At 34.9% G+C, this 24,511-nt stretch overlaps 1 protein-coding gene across 7 annotated transcripts in view; it reads left to right on the forward strand.

The window, feature by feature from the left end:
- The window catches only part of TRDMT1 (tRNA aspartic acid methyltransferase 1), a 56,349-nt gene that overhangs the window by 11,031 nt on the left and 20,807 nt on the right, over positions 1-24,511 (forward strand). For all 7 annotated transcript variants that reach the window (XM_025396787.1, XM_025396791.1, XM_025396786.1 and 4 more), the window contains exon 2: positions 17,443-17,552. In XM_025396787.1, the coding sequence (XP_025252572.1) occupies positions 17,443-17,552 (110 nt within the window). The remainder of the gene's footprint in view (positions 1-17,442; positions 17,553-24,511) is intronic.

Below are 24,511 nucleotides of genomic sequence, written 5' to 3' on the forward strand. Positions count from 1 at the left end.
AATCCCTTCATCTCCTCCAGGCTGCTGCTAAAGAGACATTCTGTAACCGACCTACATAAAACTAGAACCACTCCCTTCTCCCATGCTCTCTTGCTCTGGTTTTTAGTTTTCTCCATAGTACTTTTTATTGTTAGGCGTAATTTAAACTTGTGTGTTTATTGTCTCTCTCCTCTAGAATGTAGGCTCCATGATAGGATAGGCTTTGTTTGGAATATTCCTTATATATACTAGATGAATGAGTGAATGAACAAATGAGAAAATGAACTCCAGGCATGCTTGCTGTGAAATATCTGCAGCTTGAAGGAGATGTCATCCTACTGGGATAAGTTTAAACTTAAGTATTAAGTCTGAATCATGAAGAGTTTTTGTAGGCATGGTTGTGTGTGAGATTTAAATAGATAACAAATATTTTTCTGTAATATATGATAAAACTTTTTTGTTCTTTTTATTTAAGACATTTTAAATATTGTCAAAATAATCAGGGCTTTTGAGAATAAATTGGTCTTTACTTACTGTAAAATTTAAATCATATGCTAACAGTGAGCTATGGTCAAAATAATTAAGTGGTTTTTTTTTTTTTTTGCTCTTTTATTCCTGTCAAGAAATATGAACTCTTTATTTTTCAAAGTTGAAAAGAAGTTGATGTATGAGAGCAAATCTACACACAATTACATGGTGATTATTATCATAATGATAAATGAGGTCAAGGTTACATGTACAGTTTGGTGTCTGGAACCTGTTTAGAATCTCTGTTGCCATTTGCTTTCCCATGGAGCATTATCAGGAATATTGATGAAAAGTGCTACCCAGGAATAGTGCCAGCCAGCTCTGATCTTGTCTAAAAGCATAAAATTGTATCTCATTTTTAGGGACTAGGTAAAGTGTATGTTGGAATTTAAAAAATTACCATTACTTCACCTGGACCAATGATTTCTTTTACTTATATCCACTAATTATTTTCATTCTGAGACTTTAAATCACCGCAAACCTAGCCAGACCTCTTTGTCTAAAGTAAAACAGCTCTTTTAGAGAGTTGAACATTAATATTAAATAGTTCTTGTGCATCCATTAGTGATTTTTGTTCAAACTCAATAATGAAGTTAATTACCCTCTAGTACTCAATGAATGAGACTTAAGAAACAAATGCCAGAGTCTTTTAGGACATACAGTACTCCATACGCTTTGGCAGATGCCTTCATGAGAGTTGAATTTTGGTCCAAAAAGAACCTATAATTCTTGATAGGATTTGTGGTTTAAAAATTCTAGTTAAATTTAAATCATATGTTAGCCTATGATTTTAGCATCATGTTAGCATATGATTTTAAATTAACTAGCATTTTAAAACTATGCTAAACTTTAATAGGTCACTAAGGTTGATGGTAATAAAGTACTAGAATCATTTTTCTACTTCTTCAGAACGGATGTTATTCTTGTGTTCTCAATTTATTTTTGTGGTTATTGTTTGCTGAGATAATTGTTAAAACTATATTATTTGAATATTGAAATTAAATGATGCTCTTTGTTGATTGTGACTTAATCTCTAGCTTGTTCTCTATCCAGTGAGATTTCTTTTCATTAATTTTGAACTGTCAGAATGTTGGTACCATGGTTTGAAGAAAAGATGTGACTCTACCGTTTTTCTAAATTTTTTATGACTTTGGATATCAATATATGGCAAAGGCACTATATTTAAAATCCAAGGGTTTTTTTACTATGAAGACATCATCTTTTGTATTTCCTTCATGATTGTAAATTCAAAAGACTTGTGATCCCATTATTTTAACTAAGAACAAAAACAAAATACAAACATATATACATATATGCTTACAGATATGTTTGGCATAAATTCTTCTATATGAGATACTCATTTTACCTGAAAAATTATACTTCAAAAACAGAGTATGGCCTTATAATTTAGTCTTCAGAAAGGAAATCTCTTCATATTACTCAATTACTAAACTTCTCAAAAATAGCAAATCAGTAAAGTACTGCTTAAACTACATTAGCCTGAAGAAACTTAATACCAGTTCTAGATGCTTATTGAGGTTACTCAATGGAATTGGCCTAATGCCATCCAAATGAATTTAAAGATCTAGAAGTAATTTTTAGGGGGATGACCTCACAATTACAAGTACTAGATGTTATTGTAAACAAGCCTTTTGAAAATTATAAAGCAATACAGTAGGTGATTAGTTTGCAGAAATCACAGATAGCTACTGGGTATTGTGGTGGGCATAGAATTTCCAGTGACATCATTATACATGAACTCAAAAAGGGCTAGATCTCAAGTAACTTTGACTGAAGGAAAGTTGGTGTGTCCTTGAATACTGTTAGATGATTTAAAAGGTGGCCCTGTTGATGAGAGTGACCCTGATTTCAAAGCTGCACATGAGAAAGTAGAATAAAATCATTTCATGAACTTTGAGTAGAAAATATACAATATTTCCAAATGAACATGCTAAGATAGTGTTACATAAAATATGTTGGAGGCTTCTCCTTGTGTGAAGCTCTGTGGGAGCAGGGATTCATTGTTTTATCATCTCTGCCTGGAGCCAGAGCCAGCGTCAGTCATGCTCAATAAATATGTCTTGAATTCATAAATGAACCTGGTTATAAACTCATAGGAAATACTTGCTGAAAATATTTTGCAGGGCATGAATAAACACTTGACAGGGTTGGTAAAAGGTTTTCATAAGCATTGTCCAGTTCAGTAGTCAGGGGATAAGAAATTCTTTCTCTATTTTTTAAAGATATTACCTTGAATTATATCTTTATAAATTCATAGCAGATCCTAAAGATCACCTCAGATGGCTTCTTCAAGCACATATTTATTGAATACAAGTTGGCCAGACCTATTAAATGGGATAAATACCCTTTTCCCTTCCCATGTTAACATCTAAGAGCTGTAATTCTTCATGCCAGTTAAAAAAAAGTTCAAAAAACAGTTTGTTTTACTAATGTAGAACTTAATTTAAAAATAGTAATTAAACTGAATATAAAAAATAAAATATGTTGAAATTATAAATCATACAATATGAAGTCATTTGATTATTTTGGCTACATCCTTAAACATTTATATAATGAAAAAGACCAGAAATCTAATTTTGGATATTTTCATGGGAAAAATAGGGGATTAACTTTTATTCTATTTGTCTTATATTTGGGCACATACAGTGTGTATGTGTGTAATGTATTTGTGTTTAGACACAGAAAAAGGTTAAGAAAGATGCACAGTGAACTGTTCTCAGTACCAAAAATTGTATCCTCTACCCTGCCTCCCTATCCTCCTGCCTGTTTTGTTTTTCACTTTAGCACTTATTACGGCCTATCATATTTTGTATTGTACTTGTTTATCTTTATAATTGACTGCCTCCTCTTCTAGAATGTAAGCTCCGTGAGGGTGGGGATTTTTTTTGTTGCATTTTGTTCTATTTTGTTCACCATTGTATCCTTGGACCTAAAAGCACCATTGTATAGTGGATGCTCAACAAATATTTGTTGAAGTAATGAATAAGCTATAGTACATGAACAATTTAAAGGTTGTTGATGATATTGTCAAATTATTTTTTTAAAAGGACATACTAGTTTATATTCAATAATGTCTTTGTGACCATAAATATGCCAATATAATATGTTAACCTATATAATTTAGTAGGTGAAATTGTATCTTAATTTTTGATTACTAGTGAAGTTTAATATTTAAAAATTATTATTATGTGCATTTCTTGTTTTTTATTTTTAGTAGTATTAGTAATACATTTGTTAAAAAATTGGGACACACTGAAAATATTCATTTATTCAGTACCTAACTATGGAGTGATTTTTCTTTGTTGCTTACTGTGTTGTATGGTGAGGATACAGCATTGAACGAGACAGTCATGTTCCTTTTTCCAGAGATTATGCTCTACCAGGCAATACCAATGCTATACAAATAGAGAAGGAAATTTTTAAAAAATCACCAATGATGCTAATGCAGAGATAGACACTGCATTATATTTTTATATATAATATAATGAACCCTTAGATTATAATTTTAATCTTTATTCTAATGTGACCATGAACATTAAAATAAATTATAGCTTTCTTTCTTTACTTAGAGTATCTGGAATATTTTCCCTTGCCATTAAATGTAGAATTTATAAACTTGGTTTTTAATGGTTGTATGATACTCCACTTTAGGGAAGTACCGTATTTGTTCAAATTAATCGTCTATACTGGGACATTTAGATCATTCGTAATTTTGCACTATTATAAATAAAATGACATCACTTATCCTATATATAAATATTTTCTTTACATCTCTAATTATTATCTTATACATCTATGAGTTTCCTATTGCTGCTGTAACAAATAATCATTAACTTAGTGGCTTAAAGCAACATAGATTTATTATCTTATAATTCTGGAGGTCAGAAGTCTTAAAATCAAGGTATTGACAGGGCTGCATTCCTTCTGGAGGTTCTAGGGGAGAATTCATTTGCTTGGCTTTTCTAGCTTCTAGGGGCTGCCCATACTACATGGCTCATTATCCCTTTTTGTGTCTTTGAAGCCAGAAGTGTAGCATCCCAAAGCCTTCTCTTTGACCTCTACTCCATCTCCAAATCCCCTTCTCTGATTTTAACCTTCCTCAGTCCTTCTTGTGATTATACTGGGCCCACCTGCATAATTCAGGATAATCTTCTCATCTCAAGTTTAATCACATCTGCAAAATCCTGATTCCCATGTAAGGTAACATTTTCACAGGTTTCAGGGATTAGGATGTGGACATCTTTGGGGATTATTATTTTGCCTGTCACACCTTAAGAAATGTGCCAAAATGTAAAACTAAAAAATCCAAAGTAATTTTTAAGGTTTTAAATGTATACTGTTAAATATTCCTTGAAATATTGAGTGTTAATTGATACTCACATCTACATTGATGATTTTTATTTATTTGTTTGTTTATTTATTATACTTTAAGTTCTAGGGTACATGTGCACAATGTGCAGGTTTGTTACATATGTATACATGTGCTATGTTGGTGTGCTGCACCCATTAACTCATTGTTTACATTAGGTATGTCTCCTAATGCTATCCCTCCCCCAGCCCCCCACCCCATGACAGGCCCCAGAGTGTGATGTTCCCCACCCTTTGTCCAACTGTTCTCATTGTTCAGTTCCCACCTATGAGTGAGAACATGCAGTGTTTGGTTTTCTGTCCTTGTGGATAGTTTGCTGAGAATGATGGTTTCCAGCTGCATCCATGTCCCTACAAAGGACATGAACTCATCCTTTTTTATGGCTGCATAGTACTCCATGGCATATATGTGTCACATTTTCTTAATCAGTCTGTCACTGATGGACATTTGGGTTGGTTCCAAGTCTTTGCTATTGTGAGTAGTGCCGTAGTAAACATAAGTGTGTATGTGTCTTTATGACAGCATGATTTATAATCCTTTGGGTATGTGCTAAGTAATGGGATGGCTGGGTCAAATGGTATTTCTAGTTCTAGATCCTTGAGGAATCGCCACACTGTCTTTCACAATGATTGAACTAGTTTACAGTCCCACCAGCAGTGTAAAAGTGTTCCTGTTTCTCCACATCCTCTCCAGCACCCGTTGTTTCCTGACTTTTTAATGATCGCCATTCTAACTGGTGTGAGATGGTATCTCATTGTGGTTTAGATTTGGATTTCTCTGATGGCCAGTGATGAGCATTTTTTCATGTGTCTGTTAGCTGCATAAATGTCTTCTTTTGAGAAGTGCTGCATTGACGAGTTTTAAATCAAACCTGGTCCTTTCTAGCATTTGATATTCTCATTTTTAAAAAGTCTTTGCACTTTCAATAATAATAATGGCAAACATTTATTATATGCCAGACACTAATCAAGTGTGTTATAGTTATTATCTCATTTAATCCTCAGAAAATCCTTTGGCATGGGTACTTTATTATCCTCTGAATAGGTGAAGATACTGAGGCTTAAAGACAAATAAATTTGCCTAAATCACACAACTGGACATAGCCAAGCTAGGATTTAAATGCAGAATTCTAGCAGAGAAAGAGATGAATACACAAACAGATATCCATATTCTAAACCTTCATCAGGATGTGTGAATACACACACACAAAATAAAACATTCCATAAGAATGTCCCTAAGACAACTATGATAAAAAATAAAATAATAATGCCTAATGTTGAATACTGTGTGGCTTAGTGGAAAAAGATTTGTGGAGAATGATATTGTTAGGAGGATGCTTGGAAAGGGAAAATGAGTGAGACAGTTGAAGTCCGTAGGTCTTATGACAAGCCTATACTTTCTGGCCTACTGCAAAATTGTAAAACTTAACTCTTCTTTTAGAGGTATCTGTAGCAGAAATTATACTGCTAGTGTTTTGCAGGATAAGATTTGAAATTTTATTGAGTAAATGATGAAAAGTATAGGCTTTCAAGGAGGGTTAACTATAAAGCAAAGAAGGCTCAGAATGGCAAGACGAATTTAGAGAGGATTTTCTTAGGCTAATTTTAGGGATCTTTGTGACTTAATTATTATATATTATACTATATGTTATAAAATATTATTAAAATAATTATACTTTTACAAGTCTTAAAAAAATTCAGTTAACTAGATATAGAGTACTAACATTTATATCACTTTTGATTTTTTCCATTGACTTTTCCTTAAATATGTCAGAAATGATCAGCTTATAAATTATGAGAAAGCATCAGTAAAGAGGACTGTAAACATTTTATAGTAAGGAACCATTCATGAGTGGTCATTCACTGAAAACAAATTTATGTAAAACAAAATCAAAGTCTTTGTTGTTCACACATGTAATTGACTGGATCCCATGTGTTTCTTTTATTTCTTGACTTTTTAAGTAGTTTGTATCTTTCGACTTCTATAAGCGTGTGAATAGGTTACTTTCAGCCCTACATTTTTTGGTCGTATGCTAGCTACTTGCTGATCTTTAAAAGACTTCCATAAAGTAGTTTAATTTTTATTTTTTCTTTTGATGGTCGTTGAGTTGGCAGATAAAATAATGCACTGAGTTATAATTGTTGTAATTATAATGAGTTATAATTGTTTACTGGTGTGTATGTGCCTGTGACGGGTCACAGTGCAATTGGCATGCTTTGAGAAAAGAGCCAAACCTTTCTTGTCATCCTTATTACTTTCCTTTTGTTGTTTTTCAGGGTCAAAACCAAGAGCAGTATTGAATTCTTTTGTTTGATAAAAATCATTTTTTTTGGTTTGCTTTTTGCCAATTATAAAAATAGTACATTCTTGCTGGGCACAGTGGCTCATGCCTGTAATCCCAGCACTTTGGGAGGCCGAGGTGGGTAGATCTACGAGGTCAGGAGTTCGAGACCAGCCTGGCCAATGTGGTAAAACCCTGTCTCTTACTAAAAATACAAAAATTAGCCGGGCATGCTGGCACACGCCTGTAGTACAGGAAGCTGAGGCAGAAGAATCGCTTGAACCTGGGAGGTAGAAGTTGCAGTGAGCTGAGATCGTGTCATGGCACTCCAGCCTGGGCAACAGAGCAAGAGTCTATCTCAAAAAAATAAGTAAATATATAAATAAAATAATAGTATATTCTCATTGTAAAAAAAAATCAAATTATTCAAAAGAGTTTAAAGGAAGAAGTAAGAATTACCTCCAAATCTCACCACCAGGAGTTAGCCTTTGTTGATATTTGCCATTCTCTGTCTTAAGGTGCACACATACACATACACTTTAAAAAACTTGAATTTTTACTCAACAAGATATTCCATAATTGCTCTATGTAGTAAATAATATGGACATCGCTTTGTGACAGTAAATATGGATGTTATCTTTGTAACATCTCTATTTTCATACATGTATGTAATCTTACACTTGTATCTTTACATACTTGTCTACATTTTTCCTTAGCAAACATTTCCAGATGTAGTATAACTAGGTCTAATAATCAAAAGAATTATTTCAATTTATACTACAAATGACATGAGGGAGAGCACATTTTCTTAAATCCTTGCTGGCATTATACAGTGTTCATTTATTCAATCTTTGCCAGTCTGCTAGGTAAAACTGATTAATGTGGATTTCTGTCATTATTGGTGAGGTTAAGCGTCTTTTATATGTTTATCGATCATTTAAAATTCAGCGTTTTTGAATTGCTTGTAATGAAATTTCTGTTTTAACTGTTTTACCTTCAGGACTTGAACTTTGTAAGAATTGGTGAGACTGGGCAACTGAAAATATTCTGTGCTCCTTAAAAGACATGGGAACTATAGTTTATAAGTAGTTCTCTCTCTGTATTTGTTGTATTTAGTATCCATATGTAGAAATAGGTAATTGGGTATTTACTCCCCAAATTGAAGACACTTGACCTTCTTTCTTCAATTTAGGACAGTTTTATCAAGAAGAATGCTTCTATTTTGTAGATGCATGGTTAATTACTTACTTACGGGACTTTTGCATTCATATTGCTCTATTTGCCAGTTTGGAATTTGAAATGCTTCTCCTCATAGGAACAAATGGCATATTCGTGTGTGTTCACTTGAATGCCACTTAGAAGTGTTATTTGCGAGTGACAGAAACTTAGCTCAGACTGATTTCCTAAAAGTTGTAAATGTGGACTCATTTAATTGACCAGATCCAAATGTAGGCCCAGTTAGGGGTAGAGCTTGAAGCAGTGACTCAAATCATGTCACCAGAAACCAGTTTTTTCTCCATGTATCTCAGCTTTGTTTCTTCTAGGTTGGGTGCATTTTTATATATATTCTCCCCTTATTGCATCAAAATGGCTGTAGTAGCCTCTGAACTTATATCTATCCAAGGTTAAACCTGGTAAGAAAGATCAAGCAACTCTTGCTATTAATAGTTACAAAAGAAATAGCCAGCAGTCCCCTCTTATTGTGCCTAATTGGCTTGTTTTGAGTTGCATGCCCATCCTGAAACCGGTCTAGCTAGTCTTACTGGCTCAGACACTTGACCCAGACTTCTAGAAGCTAGGAAAGAAGGATTTGATGCCGTCGGAACCACTTCAGCAGAGTATGAGTGAGGTAAGATTCCCCCAAAGAAAATTTGGGACTATTGCCCGAAAAGGAGGGCCAGATGCTTGTAAAACAGAAAACAAATGTCCACTCGTTTTGTATCCTCACTAGAGTGCTCAGTACATAATAGGTAATCTCACAGATATTTACTTACTGCCTGACAATAGCATTATTTGGACTATATTTAAGATATTTGTAAGATAAATAGAATTTTGTAGGTTATCCTGGGAACTTCATTATAGGTGTTTCCAAGGTAAAAAATTTGACCTAAATGTCAAACAGTTACTAAAAATGAGCATTGAGATAGTCATATAAGATCAGACTTATTAAATACTTTTTAAGCTAGCAGTGTTCTCAGAAACAGGACAACAAGGAGGGTAATCAATAATAATTAGGAGTTGATTTTAGGAAGTGTAAATTCACTCATTCTCTTGTATGTATTCAGTCAGTAGACGTTTATTGAGGGCCTATTCTGTGCCAATTACTGCAATGCCTGGGTGCTGAGAGTACCCATATGAATGAGACATGGTGTCAGCACTGAGATGATCGACCAGTCTAGTGAGAGAGCCACTGTCCTGGGAAAAATGTGACAGAAGAGTGAACTGGAGTGTGATGAGAGTGCACAGATCACCCTTCATGGTCCATCATGGCAAATGAAGCTCAAGTCATTACATCTGCTTTCCAAACCTCCAGTGGAAAGACCAGAAAGCACAAGGAACTACTACTCTCTTCCTTTATAGAACACTCTCTGAGAGTCTGATGCACTTATTCTGTCTCATTAGTCGAACCTTAGTCCATGGCTGCGTCTAGCTGTAGAGGGGTGGCAGATATCCTTTTAGCAGGGTGCATTGCCACAGTGAATAAATTTGATGTTTGGTTATTGAAGAGGAGGAAGAAATAAATGTTGGGATATGCAGATAATTTTTGCAGAGATAGTATAGCTAGAAATCATATTTTTGAGTCATTAGTAAAACATATTAGTAAAATTTCATTAGCAAAATTTAATTTGATATAAAATGTACTTCAAAGGGACTGAGCACTAAGGAGAAATTGTGAAGTTCCTTGAGTTCTATAATAGGAAAAAGGTGATGTTTGCTATCCACCTTTCATACTGTTTCTTAAGTACTCATTTGCTTAGTGTTGAGTTTAGCATATTGCTAGGTAGTTTGAAATGGGAAGAGCGACAAGGGATTGAAGATTGATTATCATCAAAAAAGGCATGGGACTATTTCACCTAAGGTCCAGCTCTGTCTGGGAAATATGTTTCTCTCCTAATAGACAGTTATAAGTAGAAGGAAAAAAATTAAGCATTAATGCAGTGTTACTTCATGTTGATTCCTACAAATCAGGTTTTCTCTGCACTGAATATGGAAAGAGAATTTTTTTTTTTTTTTTTTTGAGACGAAGTTTTGCTCTTTTGCCCAGGCTGGAGTGAAGTGGTGTGATCTTGGCTCACTGCAACCTCTGCCCTGTGGGTTCAAGCGATTCTCCTGCCTCAGGCCCCCGAGTAGCTGGGATTACAGGTGCCTACCACCATGCCTGGCTGATTTTTGTATTTTTAGTAGAGACGAGGTTTTGCCATGTTGGCCAGGCTGGTCTCGAACTCCTGACCTCAGGTGATCCACCCGCCTCAGCCTCCCAAAGTGCTAGGATTAACGGCGTGAGCCACTGCACCCGGTGGAAAGAGAAAATTTATATTGTTTGTCATAGTTTACTTAGAGACTTACTATTTTTATTCCTTAGTAGTTATTTTAAAAGTAGTATCTAGGAAAGGCAAATTAATAGACAAAGATAACCGTAAAAGAGCACTTCTCTTGAATCAGTTCTTTAGTTTCTAACCAGTGAATTAGGGTGAAAAGGCCAAGATCTTTGTCAATAATGGCAGGTAGTAAAAGATGATCTGAAGACCTACCCTTCTTACCTAAATGCTCATAGAGTATTAGGGGTAGAAAGTATCTTTAGAGGTTTGCTTTAGTGGGACTATCTTCCTCCACATTGGATAAAACAAGTAATAAATATCCTGGGAAGAAAATTTTTTTGCCCTGTCTGAAAAAAATCCTTTCCCCAATCCCTCCGATTTCTCTCTTTCATTCTAGGGTTTGATAGCAAGGTCAGGAAAGCTTTTCCCATCAATGGGATTAAATTTTAGCCCGTTTTCTGTTTTTCCTTTTTTTTTCTTTTTTTAAGTAGAGATTAGAATCAGCTAGTTTTTGTCATTTGTGAAGATCTCTTCCTACATTACTCGAAACTCTTTCAAAAATATTTCTCCTGCAGTTCATCTGCCAGATGAACAGTATGAGTCTTAAGCTTTTCTCACTGGTCTAATTTTCTAACCTTAATGATAACGATTGTTTTAATTTTGATTTTTGAATTTTAATTAGAGTAATCATTATCATTATTATTTTATCTATTTAATCTATAATATTCCAGATAAATGCCAAGCAGTGAATATGAATTTTAATAATTATTGAGCATCTACTATATCCTAGGCATTTGTTACCTATATTCTTTAGAGACCAGTTTATGCCCCTGGAACTTGAGGTCCCTGCATCCTCAGGACTAACGGTAATGCTGGACTATGTGGCCTTTCTGTAGCACCTGCTGAAAGTGGATAACTAAATTGCTTTTTCTCTTCTCTTCTGCTGAGGCAAGCTTCAGGGCTGGTGCGAGGTTAGGGGTTGAGGGGCTGGGGAAGCTGTATTAGCTACCTCATGACATCAACATGACTTTAAATAGACTTTCCTAGAGACGTACCAGAAAGATTACTTATGCCTTAATTTTCTTTCTCAAGGTCCTCCTCAAAACTCCAAATTGCATTATATTATCTGACATGACATCTTTATTTTCCATTCCATGTAAATTCCTTCAGTGTGCTCCTTTTTTTTTTTTTACATTAATTTGCCATATTTCTCTCTTACACCACTTCTCTGGCTCTGGTGTGTCTTTTGGTATTTTGTTGAAAAATAAATTCTCCTAAGATACAGTGTCAAGGATGTGATAATTTCTGTTGCGGGAAGTCAGGGACCCCGAAGAGAGGGACCAGCTGAAGCCATGGCAGAAGAACATAAACTGTGAAGATTTCATGGACATTTATTAGTTCCCCAAATTAATACTTTTATAATTTCTTATGCCTATCTTTACTGTATCTCTGAACATACATTGTGAAGATTTCATGGACACTTACCACTTCCCCAATCAATACTCTTGTGATTTCCTATGCCTGTCTTTAATCTCTTAATCCCGTCATCTTCGTAAGCTGAGGAGGATGAATGTCACCTCAGGACCCTGTGATGATTGCGTTAACTGCACAAATTGTTTGTAGAGCATGTGTGTTTGAACAATATGAAATCTGGGCACCTTGAAAAAAGAACAGGATAACAGCAATCTTCAGGGAACAAGGGAGATATGACTTGGAGCCTGACTGCCAGTGAGCCAGGCGGAGCAGAGCCATATTTCTCTTCTTTCAAAAGCAAATAGGAGAAATATCGCTGAATTATTTTTTTCAGCAGGGAACATCCCTGAGAAAGAGAACGTGCCCTGAGGGTTGGTCTATAGATGGCCCCCTTAAGGCGACCGCTTTTTATGGTCGAAGCCGAAGGGATGAAATAAGCCTCGGTCTACTGTAGCGCTCCCAGGCTTATTAGGACGAGGAAATTCCCGCCTAATAAATTTTGGTCAGACAGGTTGTCTGCTTTCAAACCCTGTTTCCTGATAAGATGTTATCAATGACAATGTGTGCCTGAAACTTCATTAGCAATTTTAATTTCACCCCATCCTGTGGTCCTGTGATCTCACCCTGCCTCCACTTGCTTTGTGATATTTTATTACCTTGTGAAGCATGTGATCTCTGTGACCCACAGCCTATTCATGCACTCGCTCCCCTTTTGAAAATCACTAATAAAAACTTGCTGGTTTTACAGCTCGGGGAGTATCACGGAACCTACCGACATGTGATGTCTCCCTCGGATACCCAGCTTTAAAATTTCTCTCTCATACTCTTTCCCTTCATTTCTCAAACCAGCCGGGATGCCTAGGAAATAGAAAAGAACCCATAGTAAATCTCGGGGGTGGGGTTCCCCCCGATAAATTTCATAGGTCCCCAGCAGTTCTTATCCATATTTTGGCCGGTGGTCTCTTATATTTAGTCAGGTATTAGTAACAATAATAATCTAAGGTATGTCTTCACACAAAGTAAATTTTTTGTTTTTTGACTATTAGCTGAACTTCTATGGAAACTTTCTAAGGAAATTGGATGTTTGAAAAATATTTTTAATGTATTTTTTATTTTATTCTTGGAAATAATTTATCAGCAATTTTTAAAATGCAAGAACTTTTTTTTTTTTTCCTTCCCCGAGACAGAGTCTCGCTCTGTCATCTAGGCTGGAGTGCAATGGCACAATCTCAGCTCACTGCACCCTCCGCCTCCTGGGTTCAAGCGATTCTCCTGCTTCAGCCTCCCAAGTAGCTGGGATTATAGGCGTGCGCCACCATGCCCGGTGAATTTTTGTATTTTTGGTAGAGATGGGGTTTCACTATGTTGGCCAGGCTGATCTCAAACTCCTGACCTCAAATTATGCACCCTCCTTGACCTCCCAGAGTGCTGGGATTATAGGTGTGAGCCACCTCACCCAGCAAAGTGCAAGAACTTTTAAAAAGAACCAAGCAGTATACTTTACTAGTAGTGATAAAACATTTGGCAGCAATATTAAGTTCAGATCCTTATAGGTCTGTACGTTCTTTAGTACTTTTATTCCTAACTGAGCCAGCACTTTGAATGAAAGGACATTGGATGTATTCAACCGATATTTCATCTTATAACTAGATGTCAGTGTTAACATACCTGATTAAATGTCTCAGGTATGAGTATAATGAGTAATTCAGTAGTTACTCAACTATATGAGATATATATTAGAAAAAAAATAATAAAGAAGGAACAGAATTTTAAAAATGTCTTTCCTTATTTCAAAGTGGACTAGTTATGCCTTAATTTTCTTTCTCAAGGTCCTCCTCAAAACTCCAGACTGCATTATATTATCTAGCATAATATCTTTACAATTACATTTTTTACATTTGTATTTACATTTTGTAAATATTGATTTTTTCCCCATATTAATAACTACACAAGAACAGTTAAATTTTTTGATTTATTTGGTTAGGAAAGTCAAGAAAAGTGTGAACTTGCAAAGCTTTTCACTACTACCAACCAAAAGTTCTTCCCTGCAGCTTTTCCAGAAAGAATCATCAGAAAAAGAAAGGAAAGTATTGCTATTCGTGTGTGTGTGTGTGTGTGTGTGTGTGTGTGTGTGTGTGTGTGTTTCTTGTCTATTTTGGTAAGAAGCATATTGAAAGCAAGAATTATGTATGTATCCTCAGTGACTTTTCTAACATCTCACCTAGAAGTCTCTCTGGAAATAACTAAATCTACCTTTTAAATTTAGTCCTCATATAAATGGAAGTGTGATGTCCTTATGTATTCCTTACAGAGCCAATCTGACAACCTTTTAAAATAATTTGTATTGTGTTTCTCAGCCAAGCATGGTGGCTCATGCCTGTAATCCCAGCACTTTGGAAATCTGAGGCAGGCATATCACTTGAGGTCAGGAGTTCGAGACCAGCCTGGCTAGCATGGTGAAACCCTGTCTTTACTAAAAATATGAAAATTAGCTGGGTGTGGTGGCATGTGCCTGTAGTTTCTGTTACTCTGGAGACTGAGGCAGGAGAATCAAATTGCTTGAACCTGGGAGGTGGAGGTTGCAGTGAGCCAAGATCACGCCACTGAACTCCAGCCTGGGCAACAGAGTGAGACGCTCTCTCAATAAAATAAATAAATAAATAAATAAATAAATAAATAAATAAATAAAATAATTATGTTTCTCTAAGTAGGATATCTCACCTTTTTTTTTTTTTTTTTAAGTCAGGCTTCCTGTTAATAAATATGAAATCCTGAATAATAACTGAAATATCATGAATAAAGTCTAGGCAAAGTAATATGTCAAAGTACTGAAAACACATCCTCTTCCTCTATTTCAATGAGAAGATATTCACAAATCCCTTTCCCAAATTCTGCCTCCTGTTTGAGAATTACTACTCTTGGATCACTCAAGTGATGGAGCTCACATAGGCAAAATTCTATAGAATTATGTTCACTTTGACATTTTTAATTATACATTTTCAAAATCTATATATGTGACTTAAAAGTAAAGAATTTTGGAGATTATAGATTTAAACCATATACTAAGAAATATCAAGACAACTTGTCTTTGGAGCTCAAGTTAAAATTTTGACAGAATTGACAGATTTGCTTTTTAAAACTTATCTATAAGTTTAACCTTTTCCTTAGAAACAATAACTGCCCCCCAATTCTATTTTGAGAAGGCAAGTTGAATTAGTGTCAGTAATATGTTAGTACATCCATTTCTCTTAGTGGAAATAACTTTTTAAGTTATGTAGTAAGTCCTAATTTTATAACAGTCTAAAATATGTGCATCAATGCATGCAAGCAGTGCATGGGCTTATTGGCTTTGAAAATCTATTCTTTCCTGAGAAAGAACTTTCAGTTCATCAGTTTTTGGATCACTATATGAAACACTCATTTGGCAGTTGATTTTTGTCAGTTTTTGTGACCTCCAGGCATATAACACAAGAACATAAAATTAATTATTGATTATAGTACAGATTCAGCACATCACTGTACATTTTCACTTAACCTGAAAAAAAGATAAAAGTCCTATTAACCAACGTCAGGCAATCCCAGTTTGCTTCATATATAGTGGAAATACAAGCAGGCTACATCATGCTGATTGGAACATATTTAACAAAATAGTAAAATAGTACAATGAAGTCTATTTAATTGTCAGCTCTCTTACAGTAATTAGTAGTAGCTTAATTCTTGACTTGAATTATGATAGTTTTGTGATTTTGCAAATTGATCCTTATATATTAGTATTTTCTGTTGTTTAGAAGCCTTTTTGATTTGTATTTCAAGATCTGATGACTTTAACAGATATGATTTATAACCTTAAATTTATTTTATACTAAGGCCAGTAACTAGTTACTACACTTAAATGCAGAAGAAGCAGCTGTCTATGGCATTACTAATTAGACCACCAAGTTTGCAGCACACAGGGAATCTTACTTTTCAGCAGGATACCTCGGGGATAACTGGTCCTAGCTGAGTGTCTTGAGCCTAGCAGCCATTTAGTATAAATCCTTGGGGACATTTGTGCCTTTCTTTTCTTCCTGGCTTCATCTCTTCTAGGCCTCAGTGGAAGGTTATGATTGTTTTCTGAGTGTATGTGAGCCTTTCTCCTTGCCCTGTCTCCTGTGGTCTGCTTTTATTTCCGGGTGTCTGCTGCATGAGTCCTAGTTTCTCACACCATTCTTTTTTTTTTTTTTTTTTTTTTTTTTTTTCCTTTTTTGATATTTGGGCTAAGCTAAGCAGCTAACTATTAAGCAGCTAATGGTGTTAAAGAAATGGCTACTTGGAACTACTATATAATATTGTATTGTTTTCTCTGATGATTTTCTTAAGTCTCAAATACTTTTATTTTTAAAACTTCACACTTTTTCCTGACTTGGGTCAGGGCATGCACATAATTGGTTTTATACATGTTTGGGGAAAGAGGGTGGTCATTTAAAAATACAGCTATGGCTGCAATTGTGGAGTTCCAATTCTGACTAACATTAAAGAATATGCTAGAATTCTCTGAATCTGAAAACATTTTGAAAATGCTTTTCTTCACCAGCAAGACAGAAGGGCAGTGAAGACATTCCTTTATAATTATTTCCCTTATTCTTCTTATATTGTCTCCTGGTCTGTCAACATTTAAGATGTTGGTAAATGAACCATTTACATTTGGATACCAATTAATTGTTCATCTCATTTAAAAACTTATGTAAGCTTTAATTGGGTGAATTTTGTCAAATGTGAATTACATCTCAATAAAGCTGTTACTAAAAAAAAGAAAAAACTTAAAGCATTTTCAATGGTACTGTGAAGCAGCTTTGTATTAATGTGAGAAGGTACAGGACAAATGGTAATTTATTTATATAAAGTTCCAAATCATAGGGCTTTTAGAATATGCCTCACTTTTCAATTTTTGGTTTAACTTAGGAAAACTTTCTATTTGACTTATAAGTGTGTCTCTTAATGAGGGAGGAAAGCAAATATAAGAGGTAAGCACTAAAATATTTAAATCTTATCTTTAGCATTGGAATGCTGTTTAGAGAGATGAACCAGAAGTCCACATCCAAATATTTCACTTCATGCCTGGCTTCCCCAGGCCTGACCTTCCATTGACAGTCTGAGATCAGGCTAATGCATGAGGAAGTAAGGAAATGGATTACTAAATTCTGCTATTTTGATTTCTTTCTATAATGAACTTAAGGACTTTTCTTTTCAAGATACTCCATTTGTCATTACAGAAAGCTGTATACCTGCACAAGTGGTGGCTGCCATTGATGTCAACACTGTCGCTAATGAAGTATACAAGTATAATTTTCCTCACACACAGTTACTTGCCAAGACAATTGAAGTGAGTAATTGTCATTGTTTTAATAAGTATGTTGCAAGGGAAATGTGATTGAAAAACACTGGCAAATACTGGTTTCTGGTGGCTTAATTGGAAGATAAAGCATATATAAATTTAAGAGTTCAGGAGAAGGGAATTAACATTTTATATCCTATCAGAAGATAGCATGCTTTAAAAAAAATGTCCAGCGGCCGGGCGCGGTGGCTCACGCCTGTAATCCCAGCACTTTGGGAGGCCGAGACGGATGGATCACAAGGTCAGGAGATCGAGACCATCTTGGCTAACACGGTGAAACCCCGTCTCTACTAAAAATACAAAAAACTAGCCGGGTGTGGTGGCGGGCGCCTGTAGTCCCAGCTACTCGGGAGGCTGAGGCAGGAGAATGGCGTGAACCCAGGAGGTGGAGCTTGCAGTGACCCGAGATCGCGCCACTGCACTCCAGCCTGGGCGACTGAGCGAGACTCTGTCTCAAAAAAAAAATGTCCAGCTATAGAGAGGGAGATCAATATTTTGGCCTCTCAGAGAAATAATTGAAATGTAAGGATATGCTTGACTTCTAAATGCTTGTTCTGTGGTGATATCAAACTTCGAAAAAGTATTTACTTTTATTAAATACTTACATAGTATATATAGTATGCAGTAAGAACAAGGGAGAAAGTCATTGGCTTTTACTGAATCCTTCTTATTTTAGCAAACCTGTCAAGGTTAACCTTTTTCACCTGTGGTAACTTCAGCACAAGTATTGAAACACTGATTTATGTTGAGTTATTTTTAAAATAATGTGAAATTGGCCGGGCGCGGTGGCTCACGCCTGTAATCTCAGCACTTTGGGAGGCCGAAGCAGGTGGATCACGGGGTCAGGAGTTCGTAGACCAGCCTGGCTGACATAGTGAAACCTGGTCTCGACTGAAAATACAAAAATTAGCCAGCTGTGGTGGCATAAGCCTGTAGTCCCAGCTACTCAGGAGGCTGAGGCAGGAGAATCACTTGAACCTGGGAGACGGAGGTTGCAGTGAGCCAAGATCGCGTCACTGCACTCCAGCCTGGGCGATTTTGTCTCAAAAATAAAAATAAAAAAAAGAAAGAAATTGTGTTTTTTCTCCTAATTTATCATGAAAAATTTTACAAACAAATTTTCTCATGAAGCCATAATTTACATGCAATAAACACGTAGTTTATTGTATGTAATTTTAAGTGGGCAGTTTGAGTTTCGACTCAATCATCAACTGTGTAACTACCACCACCACAATCAAGACTTAGAACATTTCCATCATGCTAAGTTGTTCTTAGTGCCACATTTCCGTCAGTCTCCAACCTCAACCCAGGCGACGATGGATCTGCTTTCTTTTCATTATGGATTAAGTTTTCCCTTTCTAGTGTATCACAAATAAAATCATAAGAGTGTAATTCTTTTGAGTGGAACTGCTTTTGTTTAGTGTTGATGGTTTTGGAATTCATCATATTTTGTTGTATATCAGTAGTTTGCTCTTTTTTATTGTTGAGTAATATTTTGTATAATAGAATATCATATACTACAATATGTGTCTCTATTCACATTATTATAGACATTTAAATCATTTCTAGTTTTTTACCATTACAAGTAAAGTTGCAAATATGTACAAATCTGTGTGGATCTTAGTTTTCCTTTATTGTGGATAAATACCTAAATTTATTAAACTTTATGAGAAAATACCAAATTTTCCAAGTTTTTGAAGTGTTTTTACCATTTTACATTGTCACTATTAATGTTTAACTGAGAAATTTCACATCCTTACCAACACTTGATATTGCTGGTCTTTTGAATTTTAGCCATTTTAGTGAGCATGTAGTGGTATTATGGTTTTTAATTCACATTTCCCTGATGACTAATGAGGTTGAGTATCTTTTTGTGTGCTTATTGGCAATTTGTATATCTTCTCTGTCAATAAATTTCTTGCCCAATTTTTATTATTTGGGTGTTTGTATTATTATTATTTAATTGTGAGAGTTGTTTATCTTTTCTGGATTTAAGTTGTCAGAAATATGCATAACAAATATCTTCTCCAATTCTGTAGCTTCTCTTTTTATTTCCTTAACTATGTCTGTCAAAACACAGACGTTACCATTTTTGTTTTTTCTTGTAGAGGACATGTTTTTTGTGTCCTAAGGAATCTTTGCTTACTCAAGTTTTCTCCTGTTTTCTGAAATTTTATAGTTTTAGTTTTACATTTAGGTCTTTGAACATTTAAAGTTACTTTTTGTGTAGATTGTGAGGTATGGGTCAAGATTTATTTGTTTTCTTACAAGGGGACATAATGTTGTCCCAGAACCATTTACTGAAAAGAATGTCCTTTCCCTAATCAATTTCTTTGATGCCTTTATGTTAAAAAATCATGTATGTGTGGTCTATTTCTGAACTTTCTCTTCAGTAGTATTTATGTTTATTATTATACCAGTAACACTGTTTTGATTGCTGTAGCTTTATAGTATATATTGAATTCAGGCAGTGTTATGTTCTTGAACTTTTGTTTCTCTTTTTCTAGGTTAATTTGGCTGCACTATTCTTTACATTTCTGTGTAAATATTAGGATCAGCTTGCTAATTTCTTAAAAAAAAAAAACTGATTGAAATTGCACTGATTCATTTTTGGAGAACTGACATCCTAATAAAATGGAGTCTTCCAGTGCACAGATATGGTATCTCCTTTTATTCAGGTCTTCTTTAGTTTTTATCAGCAATGTTTTCTAATACTTAGTGTATAAGTCTCACACATATGTTGGTTAATTTTTCCCTAAATATTTGTGGGGTTTGGTGCTATTACAGGTGAGTCTTTTTGAAATTCATTTTCCAATTGTTTGTTGCTAGCATATAAAAATATACTTATTTTTGTTTATTGCTTTCTATCCTGTGGCTTCTATATTCACATATTAGTCTCGCTGGCAAAAATGAATTTTTAAAGGATTTTCTCCATATGCAATTATATTGTTTGAAAGACAATTTTACTTTTCCCCTTTCAATTTGTGACTTTTTTTTTCTTATCTTATTGCATTGTCTGGGATCTGTTGTACAATGTTAACTAAAAAGGGTTAAAGTGGATATCTTTGCTTTTTTCCAGATGTTAGGAGTGTAGTATTTAGTCATTTGTCATTTAGTATGATGTTAAAGTTTTTTGTAGATGCCTATTATCAGGTTAAGAAAGTTCCTTAACATCTGATTTCTGAGAATTTTTATTATGAATTGGTGTTGAATTTTCTCAAATGTTTTTTGAATCTTTTGATGTGACTATATTATTTTTCATTTTAATGCTTTAATATGGTAACTATATTAATTACTTTTTTGAATATTAAATCAATCTTGCAATTCCTGGAATAAATCCTACTTAGTCACGATGAATCATCTTTTTAATGTAGTACTGGATCCAGTTTGCTAATATTTTATTAAGAATTTTTGCATTTACCTGCATAATTTTTTGTGTGTTTTCTTCATAATGTTTTAGTATGGTTTCAGTATTAGAATAATAGTAGGGTCATATTTTCTGGAAGAGTTTGTGAGGAACAGATATTAGTTCCTCAATAAACATTTGATAGAATTTTGTTAGTAAAGCCTTTTGGTCCTGGAGTTTTTTTTTTGTTTTTTTGTTTTTTCCCCTTTGGGAAGGTGTTTATGAATTTAATTTTTCAAATTGCTATAAGGTTATTGAGGCTATCTATTTGAAAGTGTTTGTTTGCACATATACTTTCATCCTTTTAATTTTATCCTAATTATATTTTTATATTTAAGTTAGGCTTATTGTAGGCAGAATATAGTTGGATCTTTTTTCTTATTCAGTCTTATAATCTCTGCCTTTTAATTGGAGTTTTGTAACATTTACATTTAATCTTGTTATAATATGGTCGAGCTTAATTTAACTACCTTGTTACTTGCTTTCTTTTTCTCTAATCTGTCTTTTGTTTCTTTTTCCCTCTTTTCTTGCCTATTTGGATTTTTAAAAAATTTGTTATTCTTCACTAATGTCCTTTTTAAGACAATTAGTCATAGTATTTATTCAATGTAAACTGAAATTTCTTTTTAAATATCTACATATCTATATCTATCTTTGTTTTTTTTTTTCTTATTGGATTCTCTAGGGTTTACAATATGCATCTATTACTTGTGGAAGCCCACCTTCAAATAACATTATACCACTTTATGTTTAAATTTTCACAGTATACCTCCAATTTCCCCTACTGGTCTATTTTGATATTTTGTCTTGCATTTTACTGCTAAAAATGTTATAGCCACCAACATACATTGTTACTATTTTTTGGATTAAGTAGTCAAATATCTATTACAGAATTTTTAAAAAGCACAAAAAGTCTTTTACATTTATCTATATATCTACAATTTTCAGCTTTTTTTTTTTTTTTTTTTGAGACAGAGTCTTGCTGTGTCGCCCAGGCTGGAGTGCAGTGGCCTGATCTCAGCTTACTGCAAGCTCCGCTTCCCAGATTCACGCCATTCTCATGCCTCAGTCTCCTGATTAGCCGGGACTACAGGAACCTGCAACCACACCCGGCTATTTTTTGTATTTTTAGTAGAGACGGGGTTTCACTATGTTAGCCAAGATAGTCTCGATCTCCTGACCTCATGATCCACCCGCCTTGGTCTCCCAAAGTGCTGGATTACAGGCGTGAACCACTGCACCATGCCTCAGCACTTTTTATCCTCGTGTTTTAGATCAAAGTTTGCATGTGATATAATTTTTCTTCTTCCTGAAAAACCTTCTTTAGTGTCTCTTATTGGGTATATATAGAAAGGGACAAATTACCTTGGTACTTTTGAGTAAAAAAGTGTTTTATTTTGTCTTCATTGTGAAATATAATTTTTATGGATTTTTTTTTTTTTTTCTTTTTTGGAGAGACAGGATCTCACTGTGTCGCCCAGGCTGGTCTCAAACTCTTGGGCTCAACTGATCCTCCCACATCAGCCTCTCAAAGTGCTGGGATTGCAGGCATGAGCCACTGTGCCTGGCCCACTGAATCTTTGATTGCATTCATTTTGAAAGATATTTTTGTAAAAATCTGTTTTCTTTTAATACTTTCCAGTGTTAGCTGGGTTGCTTAATTTCTGACTTAAGGTCTGTAATAATTTCTGTTTTCATTCCTCTTAATATATTGTGTCTTTCTCTGTCTACATTTAAGATTTTATCTTTATCACATGTTTTGAAAAGTTTTATTTTGATGTGCTTTTTATGTTTTTCTTTATTTGTAGTGCTTGGACCTTGTGGTGCTTTTCTTATTTATAATTTTCATCAAATTTGGGGGTTTTGACTATTATTGCTTCAAAAACAATCTCTGATCTCTTTCTTCACTTTCTCCAGTTACATATTGTAGAGTAAATGCTAGCTACCGAAGACAGAGTGATCCATGATAAAGATCATTAATGCCTCTGAAGAAGAGAATGACTCCAGTGGAACAAAAACTCTTAGTAAAAATAGATAAAAAATTTCCTAAAATGAAACTTACAATATAACATCCATGAGCGCTTCTGGAACAGATGATTCCATCACTTAATCTAGCTAAGCAAGAGATGAATCAAAGTAGAAAACCCAGGAATGAAGCTGCCATGTTAGGAGGAAAACTATGGTTAGAAAATAGGTGTAAAGCTTTGCAGTGTAGAAGTAATAATGTAATTTGAGTGGGAAGAGGCAGTGAGACACAAAAAATATGTCTTTGCAGATAAATGAAGCTATCAATTTTTTAGGACATTATTCGGTGTTATTACTGTCAGGGTCTCAGCAGAGCTGGGAAAGAGAAAGCTCAGCTGTCAGAGCATCAAAGTAGCTAATTAAGGCAACAAGCCAAAAACAAAGGAGTTAAGCCTTCACTCACTTACGGTGGTGTCACTGGCAAGAATCTAAATGCAGAGACAACGCCACTCTCCCGGTTCCATTTACCCATGGATCTGTGTAGATGTGAGGGCCCTCTCACTGTTGAGGGAATCCTTGGCCTTAAGGGAAGGGCAAGCAGGGAGGGTTAGTAGTGGAAAAGTGCTGGGGACTGAGTCAGGGTGGCACACTCTTCAAGTGTTGTCAGGGTCTTCAGGGTTTCCCACACCTCCCCACACAAGGAGGCCTTGGCAGAGAAGTTCTGCTCGAGGCCTCAGATAAGGAGACCTCGGAATGAAGGCTCTGGGACTAAGTATGCAAATGTTCCGAGAGCATGACTGCTGGCCTGGTTGCCCGAGACCTTGACTGCACATACACACACACACACACACACACACACACACACACACATACACACGTCTAAACCCAGTAACATACCAAATGGTGAAACTTTAAAAGTATTCTCACTAAAATAATAAAAAGACAAGGATGTCCACCATTAGCATGACTACTTGATATTGTTGTGGAACTGTTAGCTAATGCACTTACACAGAGAAATATCATATAAATAGAAATAGAGATTTAAAAATGTGATTGAATATGCCAGAAAACACTAACAAGTTAAGCAAAAATAGTATCTGAGGAATACTTAGTGCTTTAATAAGGAGGCTGGCTACAAAAATATGCTAACCTATTGCATACTATATACAAACAAAAACCTACTAGGAAACATAATAGGAGAAAGTTCCTATTTTTAGTAATGACACAAGAATCTATATAACAAGAAATCTAATTCATATGGAGGTTAAAGAGACTTGAAAATGATGAAAGCGTACTGTGGTTTTGGATAGGATGGCTGAATATTGTAAAAATATTGGCTCTCTTTCACTAAAACTTCAATAAAATAGTCAAAAGTTGTTGTTTTCTAATCTGCCAAGTTCTTCCTAAAGTTCAAATGAAAATTAAGTTTAAGAATAGCCAGGAAACTTTCTGAGAAAATAAGCAAGAAGGCAGGCAGAGGGACATATACACCTGCCAGTCAACACGGGATGAACAATGTTAGCACACTGACCTGATCTAATATTGTCTGAAAGCAAAAGTGTTTTCCTTAACTTGT

The sequence above is a fragment of the Theropithecus gelada genome, chromosome 9 (assembly GCF_003255815.1).
Source record: "Theropithecus gelada isolate Dixy chromosome 9, Tgel_1.0, whole genome shotgun sequence".
In the NCBI taxonomy this organism is placed as follows: Eukaryota; Metazoa; Chordata; class Mammalia; order Primates; family Cercopithecidae; genus Theropithecus; species Theropithecus gelada.